General features: G+C 43.5%; 2 protein-coding genes across 3 annotated transcripts in view; one reads left to right on the top strand and one right to left on the bottom strand.

Annotated features, from left to right (window-relative positions):
• LOC311137243 (rab GTPase-activating protein 1-like) overlaps positions 1-4,494 on the top strand; it is a gene marked incomplete at its 5' end in the record, with an annotated part of 195,819 nt that extends 191,325 nt beyond the window's left edge. For both annotated transcript variants that reach the window (XM_084171626.1, XM_084171627.1), the window contains 2 exons: positions 324-521; positions 1,556-4,494. In XM_084171626.1, coding sequence (XP_084027752.1) covers positions 324-521; positions 1,556-1,705 — 348 coding nt within the window. In that variant the 3' untranslated portion in view covers positions 1,706-4,494. The remainder of the gene's footprint in view (positions 1-323; positions 522-1,555) is intronic.
• A 1,717-nt stretch (positions 4,495-6,211) lies between these two features.
• LOC311136741 (calcium/calmodulin-dependent protein kinase type IV-like) overlaps positions 6,212-14,261 on the bottom strand; it is a gene marked incomplete at both ends in the record, with an annotated part of 29,091 nt that continues 21,041 nt past the window's right edge. The window contains 6 exons of the mRNA XM_084171010.1: positions 6,212-6,745; positions 7,569-7,721; positions 9,586-9,712; positions 9,976-10,051; positions 10,699-10,773; positions 14,022-14,112. Of these exons, the coding sequence (XP_084027136.1) occupies positions 6,212-6,745; positions 7,569-7,721; positions 9,586-9,712; positions 9,976-10,051; positions 10,699-10,773; positions 14,022-14,112 (1,056 nt within the window). The remainder of the gene's footprint in view (positions 6,746-7,568; positions 7,722-9,585; positions 9,713-9,975; positions 10,052-10,698; positions 10,774-14,021; positions 14,113-14,261) is intronic.

Raw genomic sequence — 14,261 nt, 5'->3', positions numbered from 1 at the left:
CCTTTGGGATGAATTGGAACACCGACTGCGAGCCAGGCCTAATCGCCCAACATCAGTCCCCGACCTCACCAATGCTCTTGTGGTTGAATGGAAGCAAGTCCCCGAAGCAATGTTCCAACATCTAGTGGAAAGCCTTCCCAGAAGAGTGGAGGCTGTTATAGCAGCAAAGTGGGGACCAACTCCATATTAATGCCCGTGATTTTGGAATGAGATGTTCGGCGAGCAGGTGTCCACATACTTTTGGTCATGTAGTGTACATACAGTAGAGTAACCTGGTATATGTGTTTCTCTCTCTCTCCCCCTTCCTGCCTCCCTCTCTGCAGAGTAAGGTGATGGCGTGTGAGCGCTGCAGGGAGGTGTTCAGTAAAGAAGGGGCTCTCCAGATGCCCCCTCCCAGCAGAGACAACAGGGACAGTGAGCTAGATGAGGAGAAGGACTCCCTGAAGGCCCAGCTCAGAGAACTGGAGCTAGAGCTGGCCCAGACCAAACTACAGCTGGTAGAGGCCAAGTGCAAGATCCAGGTCAGATACCATGGAGGATAAGAAGCTCACACACACACACACACAGACTCGCGCACACACACAAACAGAAAAACACACACACAGAAACACACACACACAGAAACACATACACACACAGAAACACATACACACACGCACGCAGAAACACATGCACACACACACAAACACACAGAAACACACACACACAGAAACACATGCACACACTAAAACACACATAAACACACCACACAGAAACACACACACACACACACACACACACAGACACACACACAGAAACACACACACACACAGAAACACACACACACACAGAAACACATACACACACGCACGCAGAAACACATGCACACACACACAAACACACAGAAACACACACACACAGAAACATATGCACACACTAAAACACACATAAACACACCACACAGAAACACACACACACACAGAAACACATGCACGCACACACTAAAACACAGGAACACACACTAAAACACAGGAACACACACTAAAACACACACTAAAACACAGGAACACACACAGGAACACACACTCTCACCCAGTGTAGTATAATAAAGTAGTACACATCATACACACCTTTTGTTCAAGCCATTGGATGTGCTGCTTTTATGTTCCATCCCTTTTTGACTATTCATGATTATCACGATGACTATTCATTATTATGGTGGCTGACTTCATGTTGCTATGGTGACTAATATTGATGTTTATTATGGTTGCTGACTGTTCATGTTGCTATGGTGACTAATATTGATGATTATTATGGTGGCTGACTTCATGTTGCTGTAGTGACTAATATTGATGATTATTATGGTGGCTGACTGTTCATGTTGCTATGGTGACTAATATTCAGGATTTATTATGGTGACTGACTGTTCATGCTTGCTATGGTGACTAATATCAATGATTATTATGGTGGCTGACTGTTCATGTTGCTATGGTGACTATTATTGATTATTATTATGGTGGCTGACTGTTCATGTTGCTATGGTGACTGTTTATTCCTTTGTTCTGTCCATCCTCAGGAGTTGGAGCACCAGAGAGGCGTCCTGATGAACGAGATCCAAGCGGCCAAAAATTCATGGTTCAGCAAGACCCTGGGCTCCCTGAAGAGCTCCGGGGCCAGCACCTCCCAGTCCCAGCCCCCCTCCTCCCCCAAAGATGGGCCCCCGTAGGCCCCTACACAGACCACCCTGGCTGGGGGGGGATCTGGAGGTCCGGAGAAGAGTCTACAGTATGCACAAGATAGCTTATGAACACTATCTGAATAACACCTGAGACAATGCACTATTCCCTTTCCAGGGGTGGAGGGGAGGGGGAGGGGATAGCCACAGAACAAAGTCAGCCCTCTTACGCATCTTCCTCTCTCTCAAGCTCACCCACTTTTCCACTGGACCAGCCAACAACCCTTCTTCACTAGAGCTTTGATGAAAATGACGTGTCGTCATTCGTGTTGTGTGGAACCAAGATGGAGAATGACTGGTATATCTAGTGTGGGTTGTCATTTACACTGTTGGCTGGGCTCCCTGTTGTCTTCAAAAAGCCAATCATTTTGTCTTTCAAGTGAGAGGTTAGCGGAGTACTATAGGAACTCTGTGGGTCTTTATAATACCACAGTGGACATTCAATAAAACAGCTCTGCCCACTGTTATATATTGCTACTGCTGAGTGATCTAAAATATGTAGCCTATCAGCAGGATACGTGGCTAACGGATATTATCAGAAATCTAAGTGCTCAAGCAGTCTTGACCCTGACTTGTAAGGATCACACAACAGCTACCGGCAGTAGTTGACAGGCTAGGAATACGTATTTGCTGCTTACAAAAGACAACTACTACAACAAACATCTTCAGCATAACACATCTCTACGGCATTCTGAAAGGGCATACTGCATTCACAATCTAAAAACTAAATCTTGTTTTTCTTTATAGTAATATTACGTAAACTAGGTTGTCCTATAAATATGTATAACTAATTATTGATCATTTTTAATCTTGTACAGTTCTAAAACAAATAAGAAAGAAGAAGTGCTCTGATTTTTTTTTTACCGTTTGGAATTTGAATGTCATTTCAGTGTCGACGTAATTAAGCACAGTGTGAAAGGTCTGGATCAAGTTCAAATGTCGGGAGAACCAAAGTGACATTCCAACTCGACTTTCATTCCTGCTTCTATAACACCATAGCCTGGTTAAACCAGACTGAACACTGGGCTCACCATTGTTATAAAGGTGCAGCGCAGTCTTCAATATGGTTTAACCAGGCTAATAACGCAAAGTATACATAAAGCCTATCCACCAGGTTAGTACCTCCTGAGCTACTTATTCCACTGGACTGAGGTCAAATTCAAACTTGAAGTCGTTGTGTGTCACTCAAGTCTTTGCACAGATCTTTCCATTGATCAGAGCGAAGCATGATCCAATCCTAGATTTGTCTGATATCTGAAAGACAGGAGGTAAACTAACTCTAATGGAATGATAAAGGTTTATGAAGGGCTCCTCCATCTCTCTTCTATTGTCCGCAGTAATTGGAGTACTCCCTCTATGCTACTTGGCTGCTTTAACTGTCTCCATTTAACTCAGCCCAACGGCTACTTTACAAAGCCTGACACTCACCTAACCATAACTTGTGAAGTGCGGTAGTTGAGTATAGAACAGACATGGCTCCCAATAGCATATGAAATGTCATGATGAACCAATGAAATGGTACAATAGTAGGTCATTCTTATGACAAAGCACCAAGACCATGATGAGGTGTGCAAAAAGTAGTTGAACATTCCAAAATGTCTATCCAAGCCAAGGTGCCCATGGGGGTTAGCATAGGATGGAAAGACTCAATGGCCATGCAGTATAACATATGTTGGAAAGACTCTCAATAGCAATGGCCATGGGGATTAACATACAATGGAAATACTTTTAATAGCAGCCCACTCATTACACTCGTTTTCTAGAGCCATATAAATGCATGTTTGTGCTGCAGATAGCTCCAACACACCTGCCAAGAACCACCGCTTTGGCGTCTCTATTAGAAGCACCGTAGCGTTGGATTCACCCTTCGGACAAAGGCCGAGACCGTATGTGTGTCCTGCACTGACTGGTTCCAGTTGAAATGGTTTCTTCACATGGCTGCCTTCCTAAGCAGTGACTTGTTGTTGTCTAAGGCCCAGAACTATGTAAATGAAATAATCAGAACAAAGCCATCTCGATATATTATACTCTCAAAAGATTGTCACCTGTGCTATGGCATTCCTGTCCGCCATTTTAAGAGCAGGATGCGAGTAGGCAGAGACACTACAGATGGATCCGGGGGTCACGTCCCAATTTGTCTGAACCTGCTTCCTTTCCTTGTCTCCTTTCCTTTGTGACCACTGATTTGAAAAACCGCAACAGTTGAAAGTAATATGATGGATGTCTGTCCAGATGTTTCACCTGTCAGTGATTACAATGTAAAGGTAAAGAAATAAGGCAGTCAGTTAAGAATATTAGGACACAGCCATGTTTTTAGGTGTGTTATATGGACAGTCAGTCAGTCAGTATGTCTTTCATATGTGTCATGCTGTGTGCGCTTCAGCCAGGGTCATACCAAGTTTTACAAGGTTCAAGGCCTCTGTGTATGTTGGCTATGTGCACTAACATTGCGTCAATATTTTAAACACTATTTTAAATGTTAATTTGTACTCTAAGTTATTCAGAGAACAAACCTACTTTCTTTTGTTCCTAATTTTCTGTTGCTGAGAAGACAGCGGCCAAATTATAATCCAACTACAACGATGCAAAAAACTTCAGATTCACAATATTGTACAGTATGCTATACTTCAACAGTTGTTCTGCTTTAGTTTCCAACATGGGGGAGTTGTCCTTCCATGTTCCTCGTCATTCCCATGTGAATCTGTGACATGCTTTAACTCTAATGGTATTTTCTGTACAGTAATCGTCTGACGTACATCAATAAAATTCCGTTCTCTGTCCACCGATTTACTGTACTTTCAATGTTTATTTTATTTTCATTAAATCAAATGAAATGTATGTGTGAAGCGAGATTCTCATATTGGCAGTTTGTTATAAAAACGGATATAACTCTTCCAGGATAATATTGGACTTTTAAATAAACGTTTTATTCCTTTATGTCATCACACAGCAACTACCATCTTGAATGGATTCTGTGTTAAATATTTCTGTAGAATACAAGACAATCAAATCCAATTGATTTAGATTATTGTGATATGATCAAACATACAAAATGTATAGACCTGTACACCTCCAATACATTCCCCTCTTATGACCATTAAATCAATCTTATGTTGTCTAAAATATGTCACCTTCAGAGGTAGGCTACAATTATTTGAAGGAATGAAAAACGTGAAACAGAAACTACAAAACAAACACAATTGTTAACTACACCCACCCCCCCAACCCCCAAATAAAGCATCTGTAAGCAATAATTATTATAAGTAAAATATCCATACTATATACATAATTTCATAGGTGTAAATGAATGGTTTATACTTGTGTTAACATGTCAGCAGTATAATGCAAGGCTTACTGTTTGGCAATGACAGAGTTAGTGAGAATACACGATAGCAGGTGAAGGTTGGCCCTTGAAATAGAAATGGACTGTATTTTAATGACACTCATTTGATCAGTTATTTGAATTCCATTGAGAAAAGCCCTTAGCCAATGAAAACGAGGGTTCGCCTCGCAGGTATTTACCTGCCACTGACAATGATTGTTGCAGAAAGGCTGTGCTTCGCCTCATACCTCACCTCGTCCAATAGTTTCTTTACAGGTTTTGCCATTACTGGGTTGGAATCCCCTGTACACGAAGAGGTAGAGTGGTAGCTCCAGTGAGATTGTAGAGATAAGGTGAATATGATGTGCGTTCCTTCAGCAGATGGGTAACTACCCAAGAATGAGGTTTTACAACCACTGTTTGGAAAATAATTGAATGAGGGGAAAATTGGTTTGAGCCACAAACAAGCTTCTCTGGTCAGCCATATACATTTCCAAAGGAATAAATGTGCAGTTTGACTGAAATAGTAAAAGATTAGCTTGCTTTTTGTTGCGATCTATATAGATTAATCAAATGTATACAGTGCAAATATTAGAACATCATTACAATTATAGCAAAATAAACATTACAATACACCTTGACTACATTCATAAGCTCACAAATACAATATCGTTACTACCTGAATGAGAGGATTATGTGTATGCATTCACATATTTGCATATGAAGTCCGTAGATTCCAACATTGTATTGTAGAAAGGTGCAGAGAATACAAAATATGTGGCCTTTGAAGTAAAACAGTTCAGAGAGGCCTTGTCCTGTTCAGAGAGGCCTTGTCTTGAAAAGCAATGGAAATTAAGAGAAATGAAAGCAACTTGGCAACAAAGTTTAGACCAAAGTTAAAAGTTCATTTGCAAATTCGTTATGAGTATCCGAACTCGTTACGCACAGAGAGGAGGAACAATAAATATCAAGGGAAGTATAGTAGTCGTTTGTCCTGAATCTAAACAGATACAGATATGACGAGATTTGACCAAAGGTTCTCCCTCTGATCCTTCCTCCTCCATGTTGTCATCTTCTACCATCTCACCTGACTCTCACAATGGCGTCGGCCATCTTAGGACAACAGTAGGAGCTCCTAGGTGAGAAGCTCCTACTGTTTGGTACATGCCACTCACTCACTGACACTGTGCTGTTTTGCTGCCAGACTCCACCCCCGTGGAGAATCCGTTGCCGAGGCTTTTGGGGCTCGGGGGAGTGGTCAGGACCGGGAAGGACGGCTCCCGCTTAGTGGTGGCGGAGTCCACCGAGGAGCAGCTCTTCTGGGGCACCATAGGCCGTACCACTGCGGTCTTAGGGATGACCGACATCTGTCTCTGTCCATCAACTCCCCTTAGCGGGGGCCTGGTGGGTGGGCAGGAGGGGGAAGGAGCTCCAGCCAGTAGAGGAGGGGTGGTGGTGGAGGGTCTGGGGCAGCGTGGTGGGAGGGGCGGGGGGCACTGGTCCTCCTCCTGGGTCTGGGCAGTGTCCGTTCCCTGGCAGGCCTGGCCCTCCTGGGAGTCCTGGGGAGGGTCCTGGTCTTGGGGAGGGTCCTGCTGCATGCTGCTCTGCCTGGAGGTGGTCTTGTCGGAGCCGGGCATATCGCAGCTGTCTGTCCGCCGCCGGGAGCCCTCGTGCATACGGCTGGTGGCCACCACAGCCTTCATGATAGCCTGCAGTCAGAGAAACATGGCACACCGCTGTCAGTCACCAAGCCTGCCACGAGAGCCTCAGAGACGAGGCATACAGCTGTGCTTCAGCCAGAATCTGAATTTCAATGTAACAATAGTGGTGATTAGGTTCATACATTCCAATCAAGACGATGGTTGGGCCACAAGCTTACATTTCCCAAGAGGATCAGGACAGCATACAATCATTAGAACTGCAATGTTTGTTGATGTCTATTGTCATCAAAAGTGCATTACTCTGAGTGAGGGCTCAATTCAATCCATGTCGCTGAAGTTCAGAGTTATAGCACAATTGAAATTTAAAGGCAATGTTCGCTGAGACTGCGTTCAGTCGACTTAATCAGAAATTAACTTTCAATAATAATTTGGGGCGTGCTTATATTTGTCCTGTTACACACAAGTGTGTAATGGAAATGTGTTTCTTGCATTTCCCAACTCCCCCTGAGTTACCCACAGAGAGTGGCAGGTCACAGCCAGGCTCACCATTGTCCAGTGCCCCTTGAGCAATTGGGGTTAAGTGCCTTGCTCAAGGGCACAGCGACATATGTGTCACCTTGTCGGCTCCTTTCAGTTTCTGGCCCAATGCTCTAACCTCGAGGCTACCTGCCGCCCTATAGCACTGAACTTCAGCGATACGGATTGAATCGAGCCCTACATTTCTTTTGAAAAAGGTTTTCTTTCAAATTATTGGAACAGCTATGAGATCTACTTTTGCTGCTAATTTATACATTGGTCAATTTTTTATTATTCAAAAATAAAGCACTCATCTGCCCCCATACTGGGCCCCAACATCAAGCCCATCGCTCACCTTGAGTTTGCGCCGGGCGTTGAACTCTTGTAGCTTCCTCTGAGTCGAGTCCATGTGGGAGAAGCGGGCAGCCTTGCCCAGTACCCAGGGGTGCTCCAGGGCCTCCTTCACTGTCAGCCTCTTGTGGGGGTCCTGCACTATCAGCTTACTGACCTGAGGGGACAGCCAACGGGAGAGAGGTTGTTTTTGACTTAGTTGACCTTGTACAGTGGCAGCAATGGAATAGTCCCAAAAGTGCAAAACTAAAACCCCAAACTAAATCCAGCACAACTCGAATATTATAAGTATTTTACATGTATTTGACCCAGGCCTGATAAAGACGGTAGTTGTGTAAAGAAAGAAAATGTATTAACGGTGCTGAAGCAAAGTTGATTGAATTCGGCCCAGAGCAAGTGGTTCACAGAAGAAAAGTCAGGCTTATTTTTTATTGGGAGTTTTATGCTTGTTTGGCAGGAGGTTATACAACATATGCCAAGCAGTAATGGCTTTTTGACCAACTGGCCATGAAGCATGAGAGAAATTGTATGAAAGGTTACATATCCATTTTACTAAATTTTACAACCTAACAAATGTTACAGTACTGTTCTACATCTTATATTTGTCATATACGGGTCATTCTTGAATTACTATGGCATTTGGGCATATACATTTTTCTATATATTTTTCGGGTACATCATCTCATTCTACATCAACTAGTATGGTAGGGTATTTGTAGTGGTAACTTAATGACTTTAAATTATTTTAACCATTATAACATTGTGCCACCAGTAGTAATGATTTTCTGAAATGGAGGCCACAAATGCTCAAATCTAAGGTCATCAACCCTTTCAAAATAATTTACTAAAGTGATATGATTAATCATTTTGCTGAATGTTATTTCCCTTCATTTAAATGTACTAACACCAAGTGACACTGGATTTAGACACACCAAATTATCAATGGAATGTTCACATTTATGACATAATTTTCTTTAATATAGACTCCTCCCCAATAACAGTTTTCCACTGGAGAGTATGCTCAAGATCCTTGTATATCTTTTTTAATCAGTGATTTTCAACATAAGAAACAAGCAATTGATACAGGAAAGTTACTTCTACATACTAGGTTCACCGGTATTAACCAAGGTTCTCATCTCTCGATGGGCACATGTAGCCTACATCATGGAGGGTGTAGGACACATGCACTGCCTGAAATGAGCACTTTGGATCACATTTTTATTATTTGGGGGGTGCTTTTAATTTTCCTGTTACACACAAGTGTGTTTATTGCATACCCCAACTCCCCCTGAGACTTCCGCAGTGAGTGTACAGCGACCCTGGAGCAATTAGGGTTAAGACCTTTGCTCAAGGGTACAGAAAGCTTCGGTATTGAACCAACGACCGTTCAGTTACTGGCCCAATGCTCTACCCTCGAGGCTACCTGCCGCCCTGTAAGGACACACCTAAAATATTTCCACCCCTCCCATCTGAGCGCAAGCGATCTGATATAAGACAGGTAAAATCCTTGTGCAACAACGTGCTGGCTGTAACGCCTCGATCACACCGACAGCGTCATTGCGCAAAATGGGACGCAGCATCATCTGGATATGTGTGCAACAAAAGTTCAACATTCACCTTCTGCTACCATTTCTGTCAAGCCGTCTACGCATATAGTTTGATGCATACATTTAATGAATCCAACGTATGCACCACACAGAACGCACTGCAACTGCCTCTGTAACGCAATGCTGCAAGGCAAACGCAGCGTTATGTTGTGTGATCGAGGCATAGGTCGAAATTGCCAACAAACGTGCGTTTGACACTAGCGCCTCCTTAACGCCAGTCGAAAATAGAGCCCCATGTATTAAAAGGTCTTGTAATCAATAACAAATAACAGCCCTTGTACCCACATTTACATAATTCAACCGTTAGCAAAGAAAGCAATAATGTCTATTAGCTGTTCATAAGCAGACCTTCAAATACAGTATAAGCGTTTTTCATAATAAAAGCCTCTGTTTGAAGTAAACGGTGGAACCTACCAAGTCCTTAGCGTTGAGGGAGACCTCGTCCCACCAGGGGGAGACAAACTCATAGTCGCAGTTGAGGATGCGGCTGTACATGTACTGGTCTCCCCTCGGATCGAAGAATGGTTCGAACCCACACAGCCTGAGGGCAGAGGCAACATTTCCCTTTAATTATTTGTTTGTTTCATCACTCTCACTTGTTTTAAAGACAGATACGGGACCTCTGTAATATACTTGAAACAGCATATTACATCCAGAATCCATAGGAGAAAGGGAAAGATCTAAGATTAGATTCGCTGCAATACTGCGATGAGAGGACTTCAATTTGTCATCAGATTGACAGCTACCCACACTGAGTACACGCAGATCTTGGGACAGATTTTAAAGTTGTTGTTTTTTACTCACAAGATGTACAGGATCACTCCCACAGACCACATGTCCACTTCAGGACCATAGGCATTGCCTCTGAGGATCTCTGGAGCTGCAGGGCGAGACGGACGGCGGGAGGGAGAGATGGAGGGATGGAGAGGGAGAGAGTGAGAGCCAGCTGTCATCTCCCACACAGGCACAGGACAGTTCATTTTGACTCATATTAGTCCCTCATAAACACAGTATGAACTATGAATGTTATTTCCTTGAAAGCTGCCCGCTGTAGCCTCCATTAAACCGTGCGGCCCCGGGGGCTGGCCTAGTTGTAGTGCTGCAGCCCACGGACCACATATGCCCCTGGAGGCAGCTGTTCGTTTCCCCATTACCCCACTAACTTTCTGTGCTTTATTCCTCTCGTCCATCTCATATTACATTTTATATATTTCAATAATAAATAATAATAGTGCGCCCCAACAATTTGTTGTGTTTGAGGATGATTCATTTGACTGATATCAATCTCACAATGTATGTATCTATGTAATATATCTCAATATTTCCTAGCCAATCCCGGGTTGCCCCTTTAAAGTCACACGCTGTGACCTCTATTTCCCTTCATTAGTGTGACCTTGCAATTTGTTTTGTTATGGTTCAATGGGAAGCACCAATCAATAAACACTGCGTTAGTGTCACAACACACAAGACGACCCTGATCCTACAATCATATTCACATTGGGATATATCTGTCAATTTATAACTCACCGCAGTATCCAGGCGTGCCACACACCGTCTTCATGGCCACTTGCTCATCTATTATCTTTGAGAGGCCAAAGTCAGCTGTGAAGATCAGATAATGGTTTAGTGTTATTATTATACATTTGAATGGTTTAGTGTTAGTGGACAAAACATTAGGAACACCTTCCTAATATTGAGTTGCTTCCCCTTTTGCCCTCAGAACAGACTCAATTCGTCGGGGCATGGACTCTACAAGGTGTTGAATGTGCTCCACAGGGATGCTGGCCCATGTTGACTCCAATGCTTCCCACAGTTGTTTCAAGTTGGCTGGATGTCCTTTGGTGCTAGACCATTCTTGATAAAAATTGGATTTTTTCAGCATGAAAAACCCAAAAGCGTTGCAGTTCTTGACACACTCAAAGTGGTGCGCCTGGCACCTACTACCATACCCCATTCAAAGACACTTAAATATTTTGTCTTGCCAATTCACCTTCTTAATGGCACACATACAAAATACATGTCTCAATTGTCTCAAGGCTTAAAAATGCTTCTTTAACCTGTCTCCTCCCATTAATCTACACTGATTGAAGTGGATTTAACAAGTGACATCAATAAGGGATCATATCTTTCACCTGGATTCACCTGGTCAGTCTATGTCATGGAAAGAGTTCCTAATGATTTGTACACTCAGTGTACATTTTATTTTATTTTTTTTTTATTAGGGAGATAGGAGTCTCCAGCTTCAGAGATTTTTGCAATTCGTTCCAGTCATTGGCAGCAGAGAACTGGAAGGAATGGCGGCCAAAAGAGGTGTTGGCTTTGGGAATGACCAGTGAGATATACCTGCTGGAGCGCAGACTACGGGTGGGTGCTGCTATGGTGACCAATGAGCTAAGATAAGGCGGGGATTTGCCTAGCAGTGATTTATAGATGGCCTGGAGCCAGTGGGTTTGACGACGAACATGTAGTGAGGACCAGCCAACAAGAGCGTACAGGTCACAGTGGTGGGTAGTGTATGGGGCTTTGGAGACAAAACGGATGGCACTGTGATAGACTACATCCAATTTGATGAGTAGAGTGTTGGAGGCTATTTTGTAAATGACATCGCCGAAGTCAAGGATCGGTAGGATAGTCAGTTTTACGAGGGCATGTTTGGCAGCATGAGTGAAGGAGGCTTTGTTGCGAAATAGGAAGCCGATTCTAGATTTAACTTTGGATTGGAGATTCTTAATGTGAGTCTGGAAGGAGAGTTTACAGTCTAACCAGACACCTAGGTATTTGTAGTTGTCCACATACTCTAGGTCAGACCCGTCGAGAGTGGTGATTCTAGTAGGGTGGGCAGGTGCCAGCAGCGTTCGATTGAAGAGCATGCATTTAGTTTTACTAGTGTTTAAGAGCAGTTGGAGGTTACTGAAGGAGTGTTGTATGGCATTGAAGCTCGTTTGGAGGTTTGTTAACACAGTGTCCAATGAAGGGCCAGATGTATACAAAATGGTGTCGTCTGCGTAGAGGTGGATCTGAGAGTCACCAGCAGCAAGAGCGACATCATTGATATACACGGAGAAAAGAGTCGGCCCAAGAATTGAACCCTGTGGCACCTCCATAGAGACTGCCATAGGTCCAGACAACAGGCCCTCCGATTTGACACATTGAACTCTATCTGAGAAGTAGTTGGTGAACCAGGCGAGGCAGTCATTTGAGAAACCAAGGCTATTTAGTCTGCCAATAAGAATGCGGTGGTTGACAGAGTCGAAAGCCTTGGCCAGGTCGATGAAGACGGCTGCACAGTACTGTCTATTATCGATTGCGGTTATAATATCGTTTAGGACCTTGAGCGTGGCTGAAGTGCACCCATGACCAGCTCGGAAACCGGATTGCATAGCGGAGAAGGTACGGTGGGATTCAAAATGGTCAGTGATCTGTTTGTTAACTTGGCTTTCAAATACTTTCGAAAGGCAGGGCAGGATGGATATAGGTCTGTAACAGTTTGGATCTAGAGTGTCACCCCCTTTGAAGAGGGGGATGACCGCGGCAGCTTTCCAATCTCTGGGGATCTCAGACGTTACGAAAGAGAGGTTGAACAGGCTAGTAATAGGGGTTGCGACAATTTCGGCGGCTAGTTTTAGAAAGAAAGGGTCCAGATTGTCTAGCCCAGCTGATTTGTAGGGGTCCAGATTTTGCAGCTCTTTCAGAACATCAGCTGTCTGAATTTGTGTGAAGGAGAAGCGGGGGGGGGGGGCATGGGCAAGTTGCAGCGGAGGGTGCAGAGTTGGTGGCCGGGGTAGTGGTAGCCAGGTGGAAAGCATGGCCAGCCGTAGCAAAATGCTTGTTGAAATTCTCGATTATTGTAGATTTATCGGTGGTGATAGTGTTTCCTAGCCTCAGTGCAGTGGGCAGCTGGGAGGAAGTGCTCTTATTCTCCATGGACTTTACAGTGTCCCAAAACTTTTTGGAGTTATGAGACAAGCATGGATGAGACAAGCATTGGCCTTATCATCTTTAATTGTTTTATCATTTATGTTACATGTTCTGTGTGATACAGAGGGATAGTTAATTTAGTGACCAAACCATTACTTAGGAGTAATGGAACGGACATCAATAACACGAGGTACAGTAGTAAACAAAGTAGCTCATGCTATATCAAACGTCCAGATCCCCGACTCCTGCCAGTAATGAATTCATCTTGGAATCCAGAATCAAATTCGAGATTTGGTTTTGGGGGAAGCGTTGAGACTTTTCGCCTAGTGCGAGTGGCGAAGTCAACACCCCCTCCTCTGAAATCTTCTTGGCAATCTTTGGGCCAAATTAACCCCTCCCCTTCCGAAATGTGAAAGATGCCACCATGCGAAATTGCGATTAGTCCAAATAATCAGTAATGCAAAAAACTGCGCACCAGAAGAATGCCTCATACAGTATACCTAATGTCCCAACAGACGTAACTTCAGTTATGGATGGGGGAGAGACTAGTAATGAATGAATACCAAGACACATCTTTCCCCATCTGTAATATGAGAATAATTAAATAAATACAAATTTGGAAGTTTCATATGTGACATTCCCAAAATGCCAACAGTGGCACTGTCATCAGTGCCAACACATATTTATCTAGGAGACAGTCAGTTGATCTAGGAAGGTGTCAGTTTATCTAGGAGACAGTCAGTTTATCTAGGAGACAGTCAGTTTATCTAGGAGAGTCAGTTTATCTAGGAGACAGTCAGTTTGTCTAGGAGACAGTCAGTTCATTTAGGAGACAGTCAGTTTATCTAGGAGACAGTCAGTTGATCTTGGAGACAGTCAGTTGATCTAGGAAGGTGTCAGGTGTGTAACAGCCTACAGGTACATGTAGTTACCTATCTTAAGCGGGGCGTCCAAGGAGAGGTCAGCGTACAGAAGGTTTTCTGGTTTCAGGTCACGGTGCACCACCCCATTCTCATGTAAATACTGTGACACAAACACAAGAGAACAAAACAGTTGCAACATTAGTTGAAAGCACTGACTGTAAGTTGCAAGTCAGCGTGACATAACTAGTAGATACTGTAGTTTGGAATGACGTTCTAAAATGCCACAACAACAATTAGAAGAAACTGTCT

This window comes from Coregonus lavaretus (assembly GCF_964263955.1).
Source record: "Coregonus lavaretus genome assembly, chromosome: 11".
Taxonomy (NCBI): Eukaryota; Metazoa; Chordata; class Actinopteri; order Salmoniformes; family Salmonidae; genus Coregonus; species Coregonus lavaretus.
The sequence above is the reverse complement of the archived record's forward strand: the minus strand, read 5'-3'. Positions and strand labels throughout refer to the sequence as shown.